Source organism: Littorina saxatilis, linkage group LG17 (assembly GCF_037325665.1).
Source record: "Littorina saxatilis isolate snail1 linkage group LG17, US_GU_Lsax_2.0, whole genome shotgun sequence".
NCBI classification, from domain to species: Eukaryota; Metazoa; Mollusca; class Gastropoda; order Littorinimorpha; family Littorinidae; genus Littorina; species Littorina saxatilis.
Window position 1 is genome coordinate 62,124,244 of NC_090261.1, and position 25,581 is coordinate 62,149,824.

General features: G+C 42.3%; 1 protein-coding gene across 1 annotated transcript; it reads left to right on the forward strand.

The window, feature by feature from the left end:
• The first annotated feature begins 1,343 nt into the window (after positions 1–1,343).
• Positions 1,344–23,805, forward strand: LOC138953348 (neogenin-like). The gene is made up of 5 exons (XM_070325147.1): positions 1,344–1,542; positions 17,562–17,709; positions 20,532–20,707; positions 23,029–23,160; positions 23,627–23,805. Exons 1-5 carry the CDS (start codon positions 1,344–1,346, stop codon positions 23,803–23,805), a joined length of 834 nt encoding a protein of 277 aa, XP_070181248.1.
• Positions 23,806–25,581: the final 1,776 nt, after the last annotated feature.

Here is a 25,581-nt window from a genome sequence, read left to right on the forward strand (position 1 = left end):
AGCCAATGACGGAGCTTTCTGCTCCGTAAAAAAAAAACCACTGGTATCTCAAGCTCCCATTGGCCCAGTTTATAAATGTACTGTTATTGTCAAGAGAGCAAACTGAGTGAAGATTCTACAGTTTTGTCGTTCCATTTGTATCTGTGTGTCGCTTGTCTCTCTCTATTTCTCTGTCTCTGTCTCTCTCTGTCTCTCTGTCTCTCTCTCTCTCTTTCTCTCTCTCTCTGATCTGTCTATAAAATATTAATTAATTTATGTTTACTCTGACAATGCCCTCGGAATGAAAGAAAATCGGTTTATGTTTTTAAATTAGGTTTTATGTTGGCATACTTTGCTGAGACCAGCTCGGCGAGCCAGGATATTGACGTCTCGACGAAGACTGATCCCAGGGCCGAGGTGCACGAGACAGGTACCAACCGGGTGGGAACCAGCTGCGTTGTTGGATTGGTTTAAAATTGAAATTTGTTGTGAATTCAATGAATCACACCTTGCTGTTTGTTCTCACCCAGTTGTGTGGCACCCATTTTTGCTTAGTGCACCCCAGCCCAGGTTGTCAGTGTAGATCTTTTAGGTTCAGGCTGACAGACGGACTAAATGTTTATCTGATATTGCTTGACGCGACTTGTTCTTTCTTTCTGCAGATGAGTTTGGTTCAGGAGATGGTTGCTGTAATGATGACTATGCTGATGACCTTGACCCTGGGTTCGGTCTTCTGGCAGAGCCCCGTGTAGTGGTGACGATGCGAAGGTCATCTCTGTCTCTCAATTGCCCTGTGTCTGCTGAGCCGCAGTTCGGCAACCTCACCTACACATGGAGGAAAGATGACGAGGAAATTAGATCCAGGTAAAGTTTTCCTTATCCTTATCCTAAAGATGACGAGGAAATTAGATCCAGGTACAGTTGAAAACTTTGTGTTGCCAGATTCACACTAGGCTAATCTTCTTCTTCTTTTTCTTCTTCTTCAGCGTTCATGGGCTGAAACTCCTATGCACACTCATGTTGTTTTTGGCACAAGCGGGTTTTTACGTGTGTTACCGTTTTTACCCCGCCATTTTGACAGCCATATGCCGCTTTTGGGGGAGGCATGCTGGGTATTTTCGTGTTTCTATAAACCACCGAACTCTGACATGGATTACAGGATCTTTTTTGTGCGCACTTGGTCTTGTGCTTTCGTGTACACACGAAGGGGGATAAGTCACTAGCAGGTCTGCACATAAGTTGACCTGGGAGATCAGAAAAATCTCCACTCTTAACCCACTAGGCGCGGCTGGGATTCAAACCCACGACCTTCCGCTTTGTAGGCTGATGTCTTATCCTCTAGGCCACTGCACCAGTCTTGTATAATGAAGTGTCCGTTTTCCATTACTGCCAGGTCACCCCGAGGGCGACGCTACGTCTTCCAGAACGGCACGCTCCACATCCGCAAGGTTGTGCATCGCTCACGAGGAGCGACCCGAGTGTCCGACGATGGGATCTACGAGTGTTACATCGCCAACTCCTTGGGCACGGTTCTGGCGCAGAGAATACAGCTCGTCATTGCCAGTGAGTCTATATTACATACGCTATATGACATTTTACGCAGATCAAAACAGTCAGTGTTTCTCCGAGAGTGCATGGTCCAGGTGAACAATGATATCGTCAAGATCTGTGTAAAATTTAACATTTTGAATTTGATCAAAAATATAAATAACATTTATTTATCGATCGATTTTTGTTCGAATTTCATTTTTTCCGATTGAATGTACTACACAAACATGCACTCTTTTGTAGTCTCGGCGAAGTGCCTAAATATGAGTTTTTATCAGACGTCACATGGCTCAAATAAGAACAAGTCGCGTAAGGCGAAAATACAATATTTAGTCAAGTAGCTGTCGAACTCACAGAATGAAACTGAACGCAATGCCATTTTTCAGCAAGACCGTATACTCGTAGCATCGTCAGTCCACCGCTCATGGCAAAGGCAGTGAAATTGACAAGAAGAGCGGGGTAGTAGTTGCGTTAAGAAGGATAGCACGCTTTTCTGTACCTCTCTTTGTTTTAACTTTCTGAGCGTGTTTTTAATCCAAACATATCATATCTATATGTTTTTGGAATCAGGAACCGACAAGGAATAAGATAATAATAATAATAATAAAGATAGCTTATATAGCGCCGCTTCACAAATTTAACTATGCTCTTAGCGCTGTACATCGAGATATAACAATTTCAATAATATAAATACAAAGATGATATTATAATAATACACATTTACAAATATCACTCACGTGCATACATCCTCGTGCACACCACGCGCATACACACTCCCACTCATTAACAAGTGCTTCCATCCCCCTGCCACTGAGATGTTCATATACCCCCCTGGACAAGCTCACACCATGTCCGTCTCCTCTCTGGACTGTACATACACTCAGCAAGAAAAAAAAAGACTAAATGCAAATTTCATACAGAACCCTATAGCTCAATCAAAGCTGAAGCAACTATACAAAAAAGACACATTCAAACAACAAATCTAACTTCACCTCTAACAGTCTATAAAGATGGCAAGGACAATTTACAAGGATTCGCGAAAAAGGTGCGTTTTAAGGGAACTGCGGAAAGAGTCCTTAGAAGCAGAATGGCGAACGGAGGAAGGGAGAGAATTCCAGACAATGGCAGCCGCAGAAGCAAACGAGCGATTTCCAAAAGAAGGCAAGCTTCGCTCGAGAGTTTCCAGTTTGCGACTGTCAGATGAAAGTGTTTTTAAATTGATTTGGACAATTTAATTTTGATAATAATTTTTATATATTTAATTTTCAGAGCTTGTTTTTAATCCGAATATAACATATTTATATGTTTTTGGAATCAGCAAATGATGGAGAATAAGATAAACGTAAATTTGGATCGTTTTATAAATTTTTATTTTTTTTACAATTTTCTGATTTTTAATGACCAAAGTCATTAATTAATTTTTAAGCCACCAAGCTGAAATGCAATACCGAACCCCGGGCTTCGTCGAAGATTACTTGACCAAAATTTGAACCAATTTGGTTGAAAAATGAGGGCGTGACAGTGCCGCCTCAACTTTCACGAAAAGCCGGATATGACGTCATGAAAGACATTTATCAAAAAAATGAAAAAAACGTTCGGGGATTTCATACCCAGGAACTCTCATGTCAAATTTCATAAAGATCGGTCCAGTAGTTTAGTCTGAATCGCTCTACACAGACACACACACACACGCACACACGCACACACACACGCACATACACCACGACCCTCGTTTCGATTCCCCCTCGATGTTAAAATATTAAGTCAAAACTTGACTAAATATAAAAATGATTCGATGTTTATTTGATACAGACCTATTCATGCTCCTCCTCTCTGCCAGTTTTATTGGAAAGCCACAACTGACTTTTTGCCGGGTGAAATCTTCCGGTATCCTAGAAAGCTAACGGTTATCTCTGCACTCTATTGGCGCTCTCAACAAAGTTGGTTTAAATTGGGCCAATGGTAGCCTGAGATACTCTGTAGTTTTTTTTAACCAAGCGGAAATCTCCATCATTGGCTGATCAAGATACCCATAAGAAAATGCCCCCTCGTGCGCCAAAACTGATATTCTCCTGCAATTATTCGGGTATTTCTGCTTTTGACTGGCTTGTGGGAGAGAGATCTGATACCTGGTAGATTGCAGAAGGATACCAGTAGCAGGGGCGGATCTGGGTTTTGAAAGGGGGGGGTGCAAAGTTCTTTCTTTTTTTTTTGTATCTTATCAGCGAAGGCGCGAAGCGCCGAACCGATGGCGCGAAGCGCCAAGCATGCTAGGGGGGTCCGGGGGCATGCGCCCCCGGAATTTTTTTTTAAAAAGGAAGCAAAATTGTGCAATCTGGTGCAATCTGAGCCTGTAAAGTGCTATTTTCAGGTGATACATTTTTCTTCTTTTTTTTTCTTCTTTTTTTGTTTGTTTTTGTTTTGGTCCCGCTGGGGGGGGGGTGCAATTGCACCCATTGCACCCCCCCCCCCCCCAGATCCGCCCCTGCAGTAGATTCTACCAGGTCAAAAGTCAGTTCTGGGATACCATAAGCTTTTATCCCTCTCTATCTCTCCCTTGCTCTTTTATATCTCTCTCATGCTCTGAGCCTTTGCTCTCTCTCTCTCTCTCTCTCTCTCTCTCTCTCTCTCTCTCTCTCTCTCTCTCTCTCTCTCTCGATCTTAACTTTCTCTCCATTATTTGTCTCTGTGATAACTTTCTTTCTCTCTTTCTCTCTCTCTCTCTGTCTCTCTCTCTCTCTCTCTGTCTCGGTGTCACTCTCTCGCTCTCTCTCTCTCTCTCTCTTTGTTGATACTACAATTCATTCTAGTCACAAAGATCTAAGTGAGCTAGCAAGAGTCCTCCAAGAAAACATTGATCGATTGCTGGAATGGTCAGAACTAAACCATATGTCACTGAACCCAAATAAAACTAAATGCATGCTTCTAACCACTAGACAAAAACGACAAAATCTATCATCAAAATTTCCTAAACTACAAATACAAAATCAAGATGTAACTGAAGTTGATAACCATAAGGTTTTGGGAATAACCATTGATAATAATCTGTCTTGGTCAAAACATTTAGATACACTTTGTAAAAATACTTCTAAAAAAATATATCAGTTATCAAAAATTAAACACTTTCTAGACCTACGCACACGGAAACTGTTTTTTCAGGCATATATTCAATCAACTATTGATTATGCGTCCACAGTGTGGGACTCTGCATGTGCATACACTTTGAAACACTTGTGCTCTTTACATAGACGAGCTGTAAAATTAATTCTTTTAAAAAATGCATCTCTCTCTATGTCTGATTATAAAAAATTAAAGATTCTTCCTATCAAATCACGATTCATCTATAACAAAGGTGTAATGATGCATAGAATTATGTCAGGGAATGCACCTACATTCATTGCCTCAGATTTCAAACTGAATAATTCAATAAAACTAAACAAATGAATTACCCCAACCCCTAGAATTGACCTTTACAAATCAAGTCTTTCTTATTCTGGCGCCTTATTGTGGAACTCCATTCCTGATTTAATTAAAATGCAATTCAGTGAAACTTCCTTCAAAGAAATGTATATGCTGTTTCTCTTGGAAACAAGTAAATAATTATGTGATAATAATACATCATTGCTTGATATTCATAATGCATTTTGAATGTCTTTTTAACTGTTTGACATGTTAATTATATACATTGTATTGTAATTAACTTAACTTCTATTTCTTCTTGTTATTAATCGAGTTACCCTCAATGGGCGAGGGCCGGACGAAAAAAAGCATGTATATTTTGCTTATTCTGTTACCCTCGATAAATAAATAAAGTTCAAAGTTCAAAGTTCTCTCTCTATTTTTTTCTCTCTCTCTCTCTGTCACTCTCTCTCTCTCTCTTTCTCTCTCCGTTTGTGTGTGTGTGTGTGTGTCTCTCTCTTTGTCTCTCTCTCTCTCTCTCTCTCTCTCTCTCTCTCTCTCTCTCTCTCTCTCTCTCTCTCTCTCTCTCTGTCTCTGTGTGTGTGCGTGAGTGTGTGTCTCTCTCTCTCTTTCTGTGTGTGTGTGTGTCTCTCTCTCTCTCTCTCTCTCTCTCTCTCTCTCTCTCTCTCTCTCTCTCTCTCTCTCTCTCTTGTCACTTGATTCAAATGGATGATAAACGACTTCCGAAACAGGCATACAATCTGCTTTTAACTTTGGACATTAACCGAAAGGAGTGTTGGGTATCTGATATTCGATTGATATTGTCAAAAAACATGTTTTTATTTCGTCTGGTTTCAATACGGTGTTATGGGCGGGGATGTAGCTCAGTCGGTAGCGCGCTGGATTTGTATCCAGTTGGCCGCTGTCAGCATGAATTCGTCCCCACGTTCGGCGAGAGATTTAATGCTCAGAGTCAACTTTGTGTGCAGACTCTCCTCGGTGTCCGAACACCCCCGTGTGTACACGCAAGCACAAGACCAAGTGCGCACGAAAAAGATCCTGTAATCCATGTCAGAGTTCGGTGGGTTATAGAAACACAAAAATACCCAGCATGCTTCCTCCGAAAACGGCGTATGGCTGCCTAAATGGCGGGGTAAAAAAACCGGTCATACACGTAACATTCCACTCGTGCAAAAAAAAAACACGAGTGTACGTGGGGGTTACAGCCCACGAACGCAGAAGCAGAAGAAGAAATAGGGTGTTGAAAACATAAACATGTTTTTGCGCGTATTTAAGTAAAATTAATGGATATATATGTTTAAGCAGGAGTGGGCCGAAACATGAGTTTGTTTAAAAGATGGTCATAGTTTTTATTGTATATTTAAGGATATGTTGTGAGTTGAATTGTATATATTTCAAATGTTATTATTTATTGTTTTTGAGTTTCGCTAGCCTAGTTTAGATAATGGAAATTTGAAAAGGGACAGCAATTGTGTTACAGCTCGTGATTGCATTTTTGCGGCAATGTGGAAGAGAACAAACACCGCTTTTTATTACATTGTCCATTGTATTCTGATTTGAGAATGAGATTTCTTTATAGTTTTGGAAATATGCCACTTTCTTCAGTTGTAAAATGGAGAGACTCCATACGGTGTAGATCCCTTGCAAAATGTATGTATTAATATGTGATCAGACGAATACATTTGTTTTCATAGGTTGAATATGTTGATGTTTAATGTTTCCTAAGTACAAGTATGTATCAGCAAATTTTTTCCACATATATTTCATGTTTCTGGGTGTTTTTTCCTCGTGTTTAACAAAAAAATTCTTCCCCCTAAATTTTCAATCTCCCGTCCCCCTCGGTTTTTATATGAGTCTGTGGCCTTTGTACATTAAACCATTCTGAGTTCTGAGAGTTCTCTGTTATCCCTGTAACCTTCCTCTGTCTGTCTCTGTCACCATTGCAAAATCTAGACATCTCCGCGCTAAGAAAAGGAGGACTGCTAAACAGGTTCATGTTTTATGAATTAGTGTTAGGAAACGCTGCCGTTGCTGAACTTTGGTTCAGTTTTGTGTGTTGCATGACAGTTGACTTATTTGTACTTTGTGGGAAAGTACCGATATTATATTTTGTAAACACAATATTTATGTTTGGACGAGAATGCAGGTGAACTTTCTAATCCTGTCAAAACAAGTTGTTTACCACGTTGTTTTGAGTCGTGGGTTTGTGACGTTCGCTCGGATTAAGTGCGTCGGCGCTTTTGATGTACGTCACAGAGAATGTCACTATTCTAGTCCATGGACAGTTCATCTAATTGTTTATATAGCATTGAAAAGTTAAAGTAGAAAGTAATCTGATACCAATTAAAATGATCGGAAGAATCTCCTCTAGTGTAATCCGATACGCACATTTTGATAATGACCGTAACAGCTCGGGACCAGACTTTTTCAAAACCAATTTATTGTGAAATTCCACAGTTCATATGGAGGCTTATAAACTCTAGCTCCAAAGTTAAGCAATCTTTTGTTTAAATGAACACATTTATGACTGTGTGTAATAAATGAGCTTTATCTCATATTCTAAGCATGTCCAACTGGTTTTCAATGAGTACATAATCACGATTTCCAAAGGGGGTTGTCACTTAGGCAAAACACACATTTTGGTAATTGATTTTTGTCAATGGTATGGTATGGAGAAGAAAAAAACTGATTCACTGAGGTGGTAGATGGTTGGAACTGCATTTGTAAGGCAGTTACAGATTGGCGTGTTTGTGTAACTGCATGCTGCTGACATCTTACAAAACAACTGTAACGTACAATATTCGGCTGGATGCTTCGTACGGATGTTCAACAATCTGAAAATAGTAACGTCATTAGGTGACATTATTCAGTGTGTAGGAGGCTTAGTTTGCACACCAACATCCACCCTAAAGGTTGTTTAAGGCCACATTAATGTCAGCAAGTGTAAGGATGGAGTCCCGCGTACCCTCATCGTGCTTCTTCTTCTTCTTCTGCGTTCGTGGGCTGAAACTCCCTCGTACACTCGTGTTTTTGCACGCATGGATTTAACGTGTATGACTGTATTTTACCCCGCCATTTTGTCCCGCAGTGGGGTACTGCGGTTATGAAATTAAAGGCCCCTCCTGTTTTTGGAACCGCAGGAGCTTTCTAGTTTGCTGTTAGGTAGATTTTTGGTTCCTCTTTCCTGTCATGCTCTCTTTTTCTTCATGAATTCTTTTCTTTTTTCTGCCTTCTTGCTCATTCACCTGTATTTTTTCCAAAAATCTCTTCTCTTGCCGCTTGTCTCGCGATTCATGTATAGTTTAATCTGTTAGTGTTCTGATGTAAGTCCAGCAGTAGATAGGTTAAGCCTATTTTAACATACTGGAAACTGGTAATCTTCCAGTAGGTATTAATTTAGTTTTACTAAAGCCTGCTGGGACACAAGTAATGGGTTAGTGCATTTGTAAACAGGAATCGCTTGACAAGTGGCCCCCTTCATCCCCCCTTCCTCGTCCTGATATGGCTCTGCGTAGTCGGCTGGACGTTAAGCAACAAATAAACAAACAAACCCCGCCATTTTGGAAGCCATACACCGCTTTCGGAGGAAGCATGCTGGGTATTTTTGTGTTTTTATAACCCACTGAACTCTGACATGGATTACAGGATCTTTTCAGTGTGCACTTGGTCTTGTGCTTGCGTGTACACACGAAGGGGGATAAGGCACTAGTAGGTCTGCACAAAAGTTGACCTGGGAGATCGGAAAAATCTCCACCTTAACCCACCAGGCGCGGCCAGGATTCGAACCAACAACCTCCCGCTTTGGAGGCCGGCGTCTTACCACCAAACCATTGTGCCCGTCACATCATCGTGCAATTTCTAGGAAGGCTGCTTTGCCTTGGACTTTACAACTGCAGAGGATGGTGTCAAATATGATCATGCAAGAATCGTAACCTTTTGGCACAAGTTTATTTGCGCAAAGCAGAGATGATGAGCTATTATATTTCTTCCTGGGATTGGTTGCAAGCAGATATTATTATTCTCACCTTTCTACTCATGTTTACATTCTTACTGGCCAAAATTCTAGGTTTACAATATCTCAAAATACTGAAAATGAAATTAGTGCAGACAGTCATACAAACCCGTTGAAATTGGTTGTCTTGACCGACATAAGATTTAACACTATTGTGACTAGCACTGCCACGGCGTTAACGTCCTGCCTGCCCAAGCTTGCCACCAAGAAACTTCCCAAAAATCAGTAACTGTAAAGAAATCTGTCTAGCAAGCTTGAATTAAGTCCAATCACCACCAAATTTTGTGTACTAATTCAAAAATGGATGCCCAGTTCTGTCGTGCTATTTATAAGTTTGTCACGCGATTTGTTTTAGCAAAGGGGGGTGAAAGGGGGATAATTTGTGTTTTTTAACGTTTTTTTGTGTGTGTTTTATTTTCCACTGCTTTTTTTAAAAGTTATTTTTTAACAGAAAGTATTATAAATATTGTTATAACCAAACAAGGTGTAAAACCTATGAATTAGCTGAAATATTGTTAACATTGTACACAGAAATAAGGAGACAGTACAAAGAAAAAAACAAGCAAATCACGCATTCACTCACAGCATCCTGACTCAAATGAAACAAAACTGTAACACTCACCAAATGATGTCTAGGTAATCCATATGGAATATAAGTCACATTTTCACAACAAAGTACCAACTGTACACCTATGAACAATTCCAAAAGGATTTGAAGGCTCCAGCCATCCATTGTTATCAGTGCTGCCACGCCCCCATAGCTCCTGCACGATTCGATATATATGTTCGTCTAGCAGTATCACCGCCTACCACGTGTAGTTTGCCGACTCGTACTAGCAACAACGGGACTGTTTCTTCCTCAATATCACTGCTATTATCGCTTTCTTGAGGCTAAAACGACACGATGTATCATGATCTACAGGATCCTCAAGATCCAACATCCGGAGAATCTCCTCCCGTGACAAGGCTCGCCTTCGATTCATTTTTTTTTGTTCGAAAACACCACGCAAATCTGCACTAATTTGATCAAGCCGGAAGAGAAAACCACGTGTATCAAGGGAAACAACTCAATTTATTGCAATCTTCAAAAACCGGGAAGCAATCACGAGTCTTGTACCTTGTATGACTGGTACTGAAAAATGCGCGTCCCGTCCATGTGCGTGTCAGCGCGGTTACTGATTTATCAGTGTCCCGTCGCGAAAGTGTCATGTGTTTTAGACTTGTTTTCCGGCTTTGCACTTTTTTTGTGTCTATATGTTCTGAAAGTGCTTTTATGTGATTTTATTTCGTACACGAGCCAAAAGAAACATTTCTGTTTCTTGCACTCAGATAATCAAGTTTTATTGAATTGAATTGCATAGAATTTTTTTGAACAGACTGACAGTTTTCTGTGAGAGCGAGGATTCGCACTGGCAGAGAAATGGGGATTGTAATTTAATACAGATGGCACTACTGCTGGTTAATACTACATGCAGCAATTTGTTTTAATCATTCTGAGTTGAGTAAAAGGGATAGAGAGAGAGAGAGGGGAGGGGAGTGTTGATGGACTGAGGTCCATTTCCGTATCCAGGTTTTAGACTTGTGTTTTGCATATACACATGGGAGGCTACGCTGAGCTAGCTCCTCCTCATTCATGAGTTGTGTCCCTTGTCGTCTTCGAGAGTAAAGATGTCGGAACTAGAAGCCTCGAGTCTGTCCTTTGTTTGTCTGTTCAAGACAAGTTAACATGGTGGCAGCGTAAATAACACCTGAAGTGAAAAGACAAGAGCAACCCACGAACTACGAGAAGATGGCCGAAGCGGTGAGTCCTTTTCGACAGCCCCCCTCTCTTGATCTGTCCGACGATAATCTGGCAGAATCATTTCGCACGTGGCGGCGGCAGATGGATTTTTACATGAGAGCTTCCGGTGCGTCGGAAAAGCCGAAAAAGACACAGACTGCCATTATTCTACACTGCGCTGGTCCCCAGGTTCAAGAAGTGTTTGAACATTTTGTATTTGATGAAAATGACGACAAGGAGGACCCCATCAAAGTGTTAGGCAAGCTACATGAGTTCTGTAGCCCTCAAACGAGTGAGGTCATTGAAACCCACCGATTTTGGAATGTCTCATACAGAGCACCTTTCGATGCGTTCCTCACTGACCTGCGCACCAGGGCAAAATTGTGCAATTTCGGTGCAATGAGAGACAGGATGATAAGGGACAAGATTGTGTTCTCCGTCACCGGCAAAGTGCAAGAGCTACTTCTTCGAGAAAGACAGCTAGATCTACAGAAAGCTGTTGACATTTGTCGGGTATTTGAACTGACAGCAAAGCAAACAAAAGAGATGTCAGAAGCCTCTGCACATGTAGACAAAGTGACAAAGGACAAAGACAATCTTCCAAACGAATCAAACACTGACTCACAGAGAAAAAGAGGGGGGGGATGACAGAGATAGCAGAGCGTTTGTGCAGGACTGCAATTTTTGTGGTCGATCACATGAGAGGAAGAAAACAAGTTGCCCAGCATGGGGGAAAGTCTGCAGCAAGTGTTCAAGGCGAAACCATTTCAGTATAAAATGCCGCAGCGTCAACGCCATTGAAGCAAACAGGTCTACAGAGACTGTGAACGAAGAAAGAGACCAGCAGTATCTGGCTGCTGTAACATCAAAGAACAAACAGAGAGTGACAGCCTTGATGCGTATCAACGACTGCGAAGTTCGTTTCCAGCTGGACAGCGCAGCAGATGTGAACACTATTTGTGCAAGATATGTGAAAAAGACGCAAGTATCACCAGTGAAACACAGTCTTACAATGTGGAACGGTACTGTTGTGCAGCCTTTGGGTGAGGCTGTGTTGGACATTGTGAATCCCAAGACAGGTGTCTCAGCCAGTGTGCGTTTCACTGTGGTGGAGAACAGTTTCAGCTGTTTGTTAGGTGTGTCGACCATACAGGAACTGGGACTGATAACAGTCAACCGTGGTGCATTCATTGCCAGTGTTACAGCAGACACGTTAGGTGACCTGGGAGAAGCATCACTGCGAGTCGACCCACAAGCAAAACCAAAAGTCCTGCCATGCCGCCGAATTCCATTGGCATTGCAAGAAGAAGTTCACCAGCAAATAAACAAGCTTGTCAAACGAGGGGTGCTGCTGCGCGTTGAGGAACCTACTGCCTGGGTCAGTCAAATGGCAGTTACTCGTAAAGACAGCGATGGCTCTCTTCGTATTTGCATTGACCCCCAGCCCTTGAACGCTGCGCTCATGAGAGAGCACTTCAAACTCCCAACGCTTGATGATGTCCTGCCCAGCCTGCAGAACGCAAAAGTGTTCACAAGACTTGATGTGAAGGAGGCATTTTGGCATGTGCGTCCGGACGAGCCGTCGAGTCTGTTGACGACCATGATCACACCTTTTGGCAGGTACCGATGGTCCAGACTGCCGTTTGGCCTCTCGGTAAGCAGCGAGATTTTCCAGAAGCGACTCACTGAGGCTTTGGATGGACTTGATGGAGTTGTCTGCGTAGCTGATGACATCGTCGTCGTGGGTCGTGGCGGCGACAAGAGTGAAGCTGGAAAGGACCATGACAAGAATCTTAACGATCTGCAAAAGAGACACATCAAGCTGAATGACAAGAAGGCTGAAGTCTGGAAAGACGAAATCACGTTCATGGGTCACCGTATTTCGTCAACAGGTAAATGATCCAACCAGATCGACAGCAGTAAAGATGGCCTTGGGGCAGCAATTCTGCAAGACGGCAGGCCCCTGGAGTACGCTTCAAGAGCTCTGAGTCCGGCTGAGAAGAACTGGGCCCAGATTGAAAAAGAGACACTCTCTTTAGTGTTTGGCTTGGAGCAGTTGACCAGTATACCTTTGGTCGCAAAGTTCGTGTCCAGAATGACCACAAACCGCTAGCAGCCATCCTCAGAAAGCCGCTGAGTCAAGCTTCGCGGAGGATACAAGCTCTCATGATGAGACTCCATCGATACGACATTGCCTTCAACTACGTACCTGGAAGTCAGCTCTTTATTGCTGATACACTGAGCAGGGCGTACCTTCCAGACCCTGGAACGGATGTGCGAGTTTTTGCCATCAACTCGCTAATGGACATGCCTGACAGAACAAGGGAAGAGGTGAGAGAAGCGACGCAGAATGACCCAGATCTTCAGACACTGCTACATGTCATCAGAAACGGATGGCCTGAGAGGAAAGAAGATGTTCCTGAGCCAATCAGACTGTATTTTGACATCCGTGACACCCTCGGAGAACAGCGTGGTATTCTTCTGAAAGGAGAGAGAGTCCTGATTCCCAGAGCCATGAGAGGAGAAATGAAGAGGAGATTACACGCAGCTCATTTGGGATATGACAGCATGCTGAGGCGGGCCCGGGAACTACTGTATTGGCCAGCCATGGCCAAGGACATCAAAGACGTGGCAGATCACTGTGAACCGTGCCAGCAGATGAAGCCAGAGAACCAAAAAGAGACGCTGACACAGCACAGTGACGGGAATGCACCATGGATGAAGATCGGGATAGACCTCTTTGATCTCGATGGACGTCAATATCTGGTGACAGTGGACTATTTCACTTCTTTCATCGAAGTGGATCAGCTGAAAGGTACCACTGCGAGTGATGTGATCGTGAAACTGAGAGTTTTGTTTGCACGTTACGGTATTCCAGCTGAACTGATATCTGACGGTGGTCCCCAGTTTACTGCTGCAGAATTTCAGTCCTTTGCCAGTCGTTGGGGCATTACTCATACAATGTCGTCGCCTCTATACCCTAAAGCAAACGGCAAAGCAGAAGCGGCAGTGAAGACGATCAAACACATGATGATGAAATGCCTTCAGGACAATACAAACGTCTACGATGCGCTTTTGGAGCTGCGCAACACCCCACAGCAGGACACGGAGCTGAGCCCTACTCAACTGATGTTTGGGCGGCTGACAAGGTCGAGACTGCCTGCAGCTACGAACAAGCCAGTAAGCAAGACGCAGACACGGAAGGCGAGGCAGAAGCGACAGAGGAGGCGTCGGTCAGTAAAGCAGAGCTACGATAGAGCTGCCAAGGATTTGACCCCGCTATCAAATGGACAGCCAATCTACTACAAGCATCGTGAAGGACAAAGATGGCAGAAAGAGACGGTACAACGCGAGCATTCGAATCGATCTTACATTGTTGAGAGTAGAAGTGGAGCAACTTACAGAAGAAACAGATCACACATTTGCCCTACAAAGATTCAGCCAGAGCCTGTACCTGAAGTGCAACAGAATGATGAAGAACACCAAGTGGTAACTGTCCCTGACAACACAGAAACAGCACTACAACCTACCCAGGATCTGAGACCTGTCGACGTTCCTGCAGAAGTGTCAACCATACCAGTGCGTCCTCAGCGAGCCCGCAAGAAACCATCCTGGATGATTGACTATGACACAACCTAAAGAGAACAATTCTGTGTTGCAAGTGCACAAGACAGTGATATTGAGAACAATTGAAAACAAAGGAGTGACATAAACACTGGGACAAATCAGAGTGATCTGTGTGTAGGAAGAAAACTGTTAGATGGAAGTTTTTAATTTTGTTCATGATTATTTAATCTTCTGTTTTCCTTTTGTTTTGTTTTGGTTTTTGTTGGTCCGTTCGTTGTAGTTTTTATCTCACAATCAGTAAATATTAATGATTTACTTTGCAAAATCAACATACTGTATTGACCATGAGAAAGGGGGATAGTGAGGTGAATTTGCATAAGTATGCAAACAGTTCTAATTTTACTTTGAGCATTGCGTTTTGCCAGACGTTTGTTTACGTATTGTTATTTGCAAGTTTGAATCTTGTTATGTTGGTAAAAGTACAGTAGGTCTTCAGCAAGGGCATGCTGATTCAGTGATTGAGTTTTTAATTTGCATTGTTTTTATTCTTCATTGTATTTTGTTTTGTTACCAAAGTAACTTGTTGAAAGTGAAGGGGATGTTGATGGACTGAGGTCCATTTCCGTATCCAGGTTTTAGACTTGTGTTTTGCATATACACATGGGAGGCTACGCTGAGCTAGCTCCTCCTCTATCATCAGTTGTTTCCCTTGTCGTCTTCGAGAGTAAAGATGTCGGAACTAGAAGCCTCGAGTCTGTCCTTTGTTTGTCTGTTCAAGACAAGTTAACAGGGAGGGAGATAGAGAGAGAGACTCAGACTCAGACTCAGAACTTTATTACAAAAAGATAAAGGTTTTAGGCAAAGCCTATTCTTCCAACATGTCCTTTATACAACACACAAAGACAGACGCACATAACAAATAAAAATTCAATCATATAAGATATAGAAATACATTGTATGTATTGCAAGAGAGGGGAGGGGAGGGAGATAGAGAGAGAGAGGGGAGGGGAGGGAGATAGAGAGAGAGAGGGGAGGGGAGGGAGATAGAGAGAGAGAGGGGAGGGGAGGGACAGAGAGAGAGAAAGATATTGTGTGTGTGTGTGCGTGCGTGCGTGTGTGTGCAAGCATGTGTGTGCATGCATGCATGCATGCGTGCGTGCATGCGTGTGTGTGTGTGCGCGTGCATGCATGTGTGTGTGTGTGTGTGCATGCGCGTATGTTTATGATATACAGATAAATTTCAGAGCGATTCTTAATTCTTAGTTAATGTGTTGCATTTTCCGTTTTAAACTTACCACCACTGTGTTCTTAGAATTTTTTCAATTAAGGATACAGTGACACCCCCCCCCCCCCCTGAATTAAGACTTCCCCCTTTTTAAGACCTTGATTTTTCAGATTTTCTGTTCATGATATCTGTAAATTTACCCTTATTTGAGGACTTTTTCACCCCCCGCGGGTTAGGGGGAAGGATTTACCCCTCCCTGGTCCCCCCGCGGGTTAGGGGGAAGAATTTACCCGATGCTCCCCAGCATGTCGTAAGAGGCGACTAACGGATTCTGTTTCTCCCCCCGCGGGTTAGGGGGAAGAATTTACCCGATGCTCCCCAGCATGTCGTAAGAGGCGACTAACGGATTCTGTTTCTCCCACCGCGGGTTAGGGGGAAGAATTTACCCGATGCTCCCCAGCATGTCGTAAGAGGCGACTAACGGATTCTGTTTCTCCCCCCGCGGGTTAGGGGGAAGAATTTACCCGATGCTCCCCAGCATGTCGTAAGAGGCGACTAACAGATTCTGTTTCTCCTTTTACCCTTGTTAAGTGTTTCTTGTATATAATAATTATAGTCAATTTTTTTAAAGATTTTTAGTCAAGCAGTATGTAAGAAATGTTAAGTCCTTTGTACTGGAAACTTGCATTCTCCCAGTAAGGTAATTAATACATTGTACTACGTTGCAAGCCCCTGGAGCAATTTTTTGATTAGTGCTTTTTGTGAACAAGAAACAATTGACAAGTGGCTCTATCCCATCTCCCCCCTTTCCCCGTCGCAATATAACCTTCGTGGTTGAAAACGACGTTAAACACCAAATAAAGAAAGAAAGAAACACCAAATAAAGAAAGCGGACTTTTTCCTTTTTCAGAACTGATTTTATGAGATTTTTGGAGGTCTTAAAAGGGGGTTTCACTGTAACGGAACTCTATCTGTGTTTTCATTGTAAATTAACTACAGTGGAACCCCTCTTTTAAGACTCCCTCCCTTTTAAGACCCTGTTTTCTTAGACTGTCTATTCATAACCTGTGTAAATCTACCTCCTTTTTATATTTAGTCAAGTTTTGACTAAATATTTTAACATCGAGGGGGAATCGAAACGAGGGTCGTGGTGTATGTGCGTGTGTCTGTCTGTGTGTGTGTGTGTGTAGAGCGATTCAGACTAAACTACTGGACCGATCTTTATGAAATTTGACATGAGAGTTCCTGGGTATGAAATCCCCGAACGTTTTTTTCCTTTTTTTGATAAATGTCTTTGATGACGTCATATCCGGTTTTTCGTGAAAGTTGAGGCGGCACTGTCACGCCCTCATTTTTCAACCAAATTGGTTGAAATTTTGGTCAAGTAATCTTCGACGAAGCCCGGACTTCGGTATTGCATTTCAGCTTGGTGGCTTAAAAATTAATTAATGACTTTGGTCATTAAAAATCTGAAAATTGTAAAAAAAAATAAAAATTTATAAAAACGATTCAAATTTACGTTTATCTTATTCTCCATCATTTGCTGATTCCAAAAACATATAAATATGTTATATTCGGATTAAAAACAAGCTCTGAAAATTAAATATATAAAAATTATTATCAAAATCAAATTGTCCAAATCAATTTAAAAACACTTTCATCTTATTCCTTGTCGGTTCCTGATTCCAAAACCATATAGATATGATATGTTTGGATTAAAAACACGCTCAGAAAGTTAAAACAAAGAGAGGTACAGAAAAGCGTGCTATCCTTCTTAGCGCAACTACTACCCCGCTCTTCTTGTCAATTTCACTGCCTTTGCCATGAGCGGTGGACTGACGATGCTACGATTATACGGTCTTGCTGAAAAATGGCATTGTGTTCAGTTTCATTCTGTGAGTTCGACAGCTACTTGACTAAATATTGTATTTTCGCCTTACGCGACTTGTTAAGACCTTGTTTTCTCAGATTTGTGGAGGTCGTAAAAGGGGGGGTTCCACTGTAACGTAACTCTTATCTGTGTTTTCCAGGTGTGGGAAAGACGTTTACCAAGGAGCCAAGTAACGGCAGCGTGGTGGTGGGGGAAACCTTCTACCTGCCCTGTCAGATTCACGCCTCTCCTCCAGATCTGATGGTCGTCTGGCAAAGGGGCGGGGCTCTGCTCAAAGTCGAAAACAAGTCAGTTAATTGCGTGTGTTGTTTGTTGATTTTACTGTGGGTATCTCTCTCTCTCTCTCTCTCTCTCTCTCTCTCTCTCTCTCTCTCTCTCTCTCTCTCTCTCTCTCCCTCTCTCTCCCTCTCTCTCTCTCCCTCCTCTCTCTCTCCCTCCTCTCTCTCTCTCTCTCTCTCTCTCCCTCTCCCTCCTCTCTCTCTCCTTCTCTCTCCCTCTCTCTCTCTCCCTCTCCTCTCTCTCTCTCTCTCTCTCCCTATCTCTCTCTCTCTCTCTCTCTCTCTCTCTCTCTCTCTCTCTCTCTCTCTCTCTTTTCTCTCATCTCCCAAGTTAACCAAGGACCGAAGGACGATACTACACTACAAAAGGAAACGCCATTTTAAGACCCTAAAAAATCTGAGAAAATCAGGTCTTAAACAGAAGGCCAGTCTTAAAATATGGGGTTTGTTTGTTTGTTCGTTCATGGGCTGAAACTCCCACGGCTTTTACGTGTATGACCGTTTTTACCCGACCATTTAGGCAGCCATACGCCGCTTTCGGAGGAAGCATGCTGGGTATTTTCGTGTTTCTATAACCCACCGAACTCTGACATTGATTACAGGATCTTTTTCGTGCACACTTGGTCTTGTGCTTGCGTGTACACACGGGGGTGTTCGGACACCGAGGAGAGTCTGCACACAAAGTTGACTCTGAGAAATAAATCTCTCGCCGAACGTGGGGACGAACTCACGCTGACAGCGGCCAACTGGATACAAATCCAGCGCGCTACCGACTGAGCTACATCCCCGCCCAAAATAGGGGGTAACTTTATAGAGGTTATAAACAGAAAATGTGAGAAAACAGGCTCTTGAAAGGGAGGGAGTCCCAAGTTAACCAAGAACCATACTACAGTATAGTGGAACCGCCATATTAAGACCCACAAAAATCTGAGAAAATCAGGTCTTAAACAGAAGACCAGTCTTAAAATAGGGGTTATGAAACAGACTGCTTAACCCCCCGCAGTTAGGGGGAAGAATTTACCCGATGCTCCCCAGCATGTCGTATCAGGCGACTAACGGATTCTGTTTCTCCTTTTACCCTTGTTAAGTGTTTCTTGTATAGAATATAGTCAATGTTTGTAAAGCTTTTAGTCAAGCAGTATGTAAGAAATGTTAAGTCCTTTGTGCTGGAGACTTGCATTCTCCCAGTAAGGTAATATATTGTACTACGTTGCAAGCCCCTGAAGCAATTTTTTTGATTAGTGCTATTGTGAACAAGTCGCTCTATCCCACCCACCCACCCCCCCCCCCCCTTTCCCCGTCGCGATATAACCTTTGTGGTTGAAAACGACGTTAAACACCAAATAAAGAAAGAAAGAACAGAGGTTTTGAACAGAAAATCTGCTTATGTCCAACATAGGTCAAACATACAATATGTAAATATATTGAGAAAAAAAAAGAAAAAAACAAGTCGCGTAAGGCGTAATTACTACATTTAGTCAAGCTGTGGAACTCACAGAATGAAACTGAACGTAGTCCGCCGCTAGTGCAAAAGGCAGTGAAAGTGACGAGCCTGTTTGGCGCGGTAGCGGTTGCGCTGTGCTTCATAGCACGCTTTACTGTACCTCTCTTCGTTTTAACTTTCTGAGCGTGTTTTTAATCCAAACATATCATATCTATATGTTTTTGGAATCAGGAACCGACAAGGAATAAGATGAAATAGTTTTTAAAACGATTTTGGAAATTTAATTTTGATCATAATTTTTATATTTTTAATTTTCAGAGCTTGTTTTTAATCCAAATATAACATATGTATATGTTTTTGGAATCAGAAAATGACGAAGAATAAGATGAAATTGTTTTTGGATCGTTTAATAAAAAAATAATTTTAATTACAAGTTTCCGATTTTTAATGACCAAACTCACTCATTAGTTTTTAAGCCACCAAGCTGAAATGCAATACCAAACCCCGGCCTTCGTCGAAGATTGCTTTGCCAAAATTTCAATCAATTTGATTGAAAAATGAGGGTGTGACAGTGCCGCCTCAACTTTTACAAAAAGCCGGATATGACGTCATCAAAGGTATTTATCGAAAAAAAGAAAAAAACGTCCGGGGATATCATACCCAGGAACTCTCATGTCAAATTTCATAAAGATCGGCTCAGTAGTTTAGTCTGAATCGCTCTACACACACACACAGACAGACAGACAGACACACACACACACACACATACACCACGACCCTCGTCTCGATTCCCCCCTCTATGTTAAAACATTTAGTCAAAACTTGACTAAATGTGAAAAGGAACAGCTAGGCTCTTAAAAGGGAGGAAGTCTGAAATCTGGGGGGGGGGGGGGGGTCTTCTTCTTCTCTTCTTCTTCTGCATTCGTGGGCTGAAACTCCCACGTACACTTGTGTTTTTTGCACGAGTGGAATTTTACGTGTATGACCGTTTTTTACCCCGCCATTTAGGCAGCCATACGCCGTTTTCGGAGGAAGCATGCTGGGTATTTTCGTGTTTCTATAACCCACCGAACTCGGACATGGATTACAGGATCTTTTTCGTGCGCACTTGGTCTTGTGCTTGCGTGTACACACGGGGGTGTTCGGACACCGAGGAGAGTCTGCACACAAAGTTGACTCTGATAAATAAATCTCTCGCCGAAAGTGGGGACGAACTCACGCTGACAGCGGCCAACTGGATACAAATCCAGCGCGCTACCGACTGAGCTACATCCCCGCCCTGGTGGGGGGGGGGGGGGGGGGGGGGGGGTTCCACTTCTTCTTTTTCTTCAGCGTTTGACAGTTAAAGAGGGGTTCCACTGTAACAGTATGATGTCCCGTGTTCCAGCCCCAGGTACGTGGTGACCAAAGACGGACTGCTGATCGTGGACGCCCAGGTGGAGGATCGTGGGACTTATCAGTGTCTGGTGACCAACAAGAACTTCTTCCCCTTCGTCAACGACAACAGCTCCTCTCCGCCGCAGTGGCGCATCAGTCGGCCTGCCACGCTGTATGTCACTGAAAGTGAGTATTTCAGAGCAAAATTCCATCATCATCGGGGGGGGGGGGGGGGGGGGGGGGGGGGGGGGGGGGTAGCTCAGTTGGTAGAGCAATGGACTTGTGATCATAAGGTTGCAGGTTCGAATCCGGGCCAGGCCGGACACGGGTCAGCTTTATGTGCAGACTCAGAGACGGTATCCATGTTCCACCTCTGTGTTACCACTGTGGCACGTAAAAAAACACCTCTGTCATTCTGCCTTAAGTGCAGGTGGCTGATTACACCTAAACTGGCATACACGTGGGTAGCGCGACTCTGTTGCTGCTAGCTTTCCACTGGAGGAAGCGACCCGAATTTCCCAGCAATCGGACAATACAGTCATGAAAATGAAATTTACAAAAATGAAAATCATCATCATCGCTCTCTTCCTTACTCCCCCCCCCCCCCTCCCCCCCAAGACTCTGTTCTTAGACTTTCTTTTTTAGTTGAATGTTCTAGGTGCTGTCTGTCCTCTTCTTCACACTGATTTCTCCTTTCTCTTTCTGTCATCTTTCCTTCAATGTATTTTGGGATTTTTTGGATGATGAAGACGTAACGTCGAAACTGCAGGTACGTGTGTGTTCCAGACCTGGGAACCCATATGATTTTGTACGGTTGATTGTGTAAAATACGATCAAGTGCGGTCGGTTGAAAAAAAATACGACGAGAACAATTCTTAACGCTGTTGTTTTTCTGTCTCTTTGATTGAAAATAACTTTATAACTCTGCATTTGATCAATAATTGCAGCTTTTTTCATTACACATTGAAAGAAGCATTTATTTTAAAGGTATTGGTGAACTTAGTTAAAGGTGCAACGGATGCTCGACAAGCATGTTTGAATCATCGTTGTTCAAATAAGAATAAGAATAAGAATACTTTATTATCTCATAGAGAAATTCATGCGTGGTACATAACAATAATACAAACAAGACATTGATTTTACATAAAACATATAGCACTATATAACACCTCCCACAAATGTTGTGTGGAGTACACTTATTTTTCCAAAAATATACCAAGTTTTTTTTTAGATTACTCCAAATGCAAAACAGGGGTTCCCAGGTCTGGTGTTCATTTTTTATTGTCCATGTTTCCATTGTTAAAGGTACTGAACTTGTCAAATCCAGGTGCACGGAGCCCCTGGGGCTTTTAGTCATACCTCAGGCAGCTATCCGTTAGAAGAACTACCAAGTTTCATTGACTTGCACCCAAAGAGTCAAGAACTGCGATTTTTTTACGAATTAATTTCGTACTCGGACCCGGCTGGTCTTGACCTATTTTTGGATCTAAATTTAGATCAGGTAGATCACCACATCATGCACAAAAAGACATGTCACTAGCAAACTATGTCAGACATCATCATGAGTTTGTGTAAAACAAAATGGAAGCCGGAATCACTCAGTTGAATCTAACTCCGACCAAACACCACGTAATAACTAGGTTAATTTATGCACTCGCGTGAACAAGAAACTGTCGAGCTTCACAGATGTCGTCGTTGGGTAGTTTTGGGTTTGTTTTACTACCATATGAGGATTTTTGAACTGTAAATGCACTCAGCTGCACCAAAAACGCAAAACGAAGGCTGTGAGCTGCACTGTGCCTTTAACAAAACGAAGGCTGTGAGCTGCACTGTGCCTTTAATGTTTTCTTGTTCTTGGTCTTCCCACCTGCAGTCTCTTGAATGTAGAAACCTAGCTGGTGGGAAGCGTTTGACATACGCAGGAGTTATGTACGACACTAAAATACAAGTTAAATAAATACTAATTAGAACAAAAATGTCGAATTTGTCATACAAAGTTTACGAATGAAAATTAAAAAAATTAAAAATTATGATCAAAATTAAATTTCCGAAATCGTTTTAAAAACACTTTCATCTTATTCCTTGTCGGTTCCTGATTCCAAAAACATATAGATATGATATGTTTGGATTAAAAACACGCTCAGAAAGTTAAAACGAAGAGAGGTACAGTAAAGCGTGCTATGAAGCACAGCGCAACCGCTACAGCGCCAAACAGGCTCGTCACTTTCACTGCCTTTTGCACTAGCGGCGGACTACGTTCAATTTCATTCTGTGAGTTCCACAGCTTGACTAAATATAGTAATTTCGCGTAGTATTTTCCATGTTTCCATTGTTAATGTTATCTTGTTCTTCTCACCTGCAGTCTCTTGTACCCATTCGATTTCAGGACTGCCAACTGCTGCATAGCATGCTTAGTTTTAAGACAATTTGTTTTTAATCAAAACATGGTACTGTTCAGTTAATATGTTCTTGTTATTTGAGCAACTTCCTTTGCTCTTCAATTTCAGGTGCCGCTGTGGGAGATGCTTATTTCCTGCTGACACCAGACAACATGACGGACGTACTACTGGGGGACGCTGCTGACATTCACTGTGTACCCAGCGTCTACACACCTGGCGTCATTAACTGGACACACATAGGTAAGTCAACCACTAATTGCAGCAAGTGTTGGAAAGTATTTTACATTTTGTATAAGCAACTTCCGTTTTCTTTTTTTTTCTTTTTTTTTACTGCTGTAAATGCTGGAGCCATCTTGAGTGTGTGTGTGTGTGTGTGTGCATGCTTCATATTCATCTGTCAAATTCTATCCTGGAATTTATTATGACTGTAAATGCTGGAGCAATCTCCTGTGTACGAGTGTGTGTGTGGATGTGTGTGTGTGCGTATGTGTGTGCATTGTTTATGCTTAATATTTAACATCTATCAAATCCTTTCATTCGTAAACTTTGTATGACAAATTCGACATTTTTGTTCTAATTAGTATTTATTTAACTTGTATTTTAGTGTCGTACATAACTCCTGCGTATGTCAAACGCTTCCCACCAGCTAGGTTTCTACATTCAAGGGTGTACCTGAATCTGTTTTCTTTTTCTTATTGGCTTGCAGCTGCGTCGAAAGCAGCCAGACCTGTAGCCGTACAGAATTCAAAACATATTTCCCTCCTACCTGGCGGCATTCTGCGTATCCACCAAGCCACCAGGGACCACGCTGGCCAGTACATCTGCACCCATAACTTGGTGTCATTGTCTGTGTCTGGGTATCTGCAGGTGCTGGGTGAGTGTTGATTTTCAAGATTAAAATATAAAGAGAAAAAAATTAGATTTCGACCAAACAAAAATATATGTTGGTTTCGGTAGGTAGGCTTTCTTTAAATTTTTGAGTCACTTGAGAAAAAGTGACTCTATGTAATCGGTCAGTGTTAGTCTGTCCGGCCGGCCGGCCGTCCGTAGACACCACCTTAACGTTGGACTTTTCTCGGAAACTATCAAAGCGATCGGGCTCATATTTTGTTTAGTCGTGACCTCCAATGACCTCTACACTTTAACGATGGTTTCGTTGACCTTTGACCTTTTTCAAGGTCACAGGTCAGCGTCAAAGGAAAAATTAGACATTTTATATCTTTTCTCGGAAACTATCAAAGCGATCGGGCTCATATTTTGTTTAGTCGTGACCTCCAATGACCTCTACACTTTAACGATGGTTTCGTTGACCTTTGACCTTTTTCAAGGTCACAGGTCAGCGTCAAAGGAAAAATTAGACATTTTATATCTTTGACAAAGTTCATCGGATGTGATTGAAACTTTGTAGGATTATTCTTTACATCAAAGTATTTACATCTGTAGCCTTTTACGAACGTTATCAGAAAAACAAGGGAGATAACTAGCCTTTTCTGTTCGGCAACACACAACTTAACGTTGGGCTTTTCTCGGAAACTATAAAAGTGACCGGGCTCAAATTTTATGTGAACGTGACTCATTGTGTTGTGAATAGCAATTTCTTCCTGTCCATCTGATGCCTCATATAATATTCAGAACTGCGAAAGTGACTCGATCGAGCGTTTGCTCTTCTTGTTTATTTTTTATTTTTAGTCTGGGTATGGTTTGCAAAATGTGCCAGAGGTATGTTTTTAACACACAAAAAATGAAAAATGAACAAAAAGTTTTAGAGTAGGCGGGAAAAAATAGGGTCGGTTGGGTTACTCTAAACCAACATATATTTTTGTTTGGCCTTAAAAAAAATAGGTTTAAAAAAAAAAGGAGGTAAATCAATGTAACTTTTCATGAAATACAATACTGAATACAACATGATATTCTTGATCTACGAGAGCTTACCTCTTATCAAACATCACACACCACAGACAAATAACAATAAGAAAATGAAACTGAACACTTAGCAACAGTTTTGGCTTTTTACATTTTTTTTTAGCAAGCACGCCTCTAGAAATTGTCTTTAGTAGAGGTGAGATTTTTTTAAATGTTGAAACTTGCAAACCATTAGTACTCTTTTTTGGGCAGTAGACGATCTTTGGAAATAACTCTTTCTGTTTTTTAATGGTTTGTGGGATAGTTGCTTCTCCTTGAAAATACTGGGTCAAACGAACCCACGTGGCATTGTGGTCCAATCACCTGCAAATGGTCTGGGTGGCCGAGTGGTCTTCTTCTTCTTCTTCTTCTTGGCGTTCGCAGAGGTTACACAATCAGTCCAGCACTGGTGATAAATGTTGTCGTTTTCTCCAACTCCTGTCGACTGCCGTATAGTTTGGTCTGCAAGGGAGTTGGTGACGGCCACACTTCTTTTGCATGACCTGAAAAGGTCGCTGCTGACTGGGTTTCTTCCCGGTTGTGGTGGTGCCAGTCACTTTCCTCCCGCGTCCCCTGGCGTGACAAGACGGACGGGAGGGACCTCCAGTAGTTGGGGCTGGGTCCCTTTGAGGCATGGGACCCGACGCTGCTCCACCCTGGGGGGTCCTCAATGGGCGAGCGCCATTTCCATCTGTGCTGGTTGATTGTGTCATCATTTGCGTAAGTGCGTGTACCCGTGGTTTGTTAGAATGCGCCGTG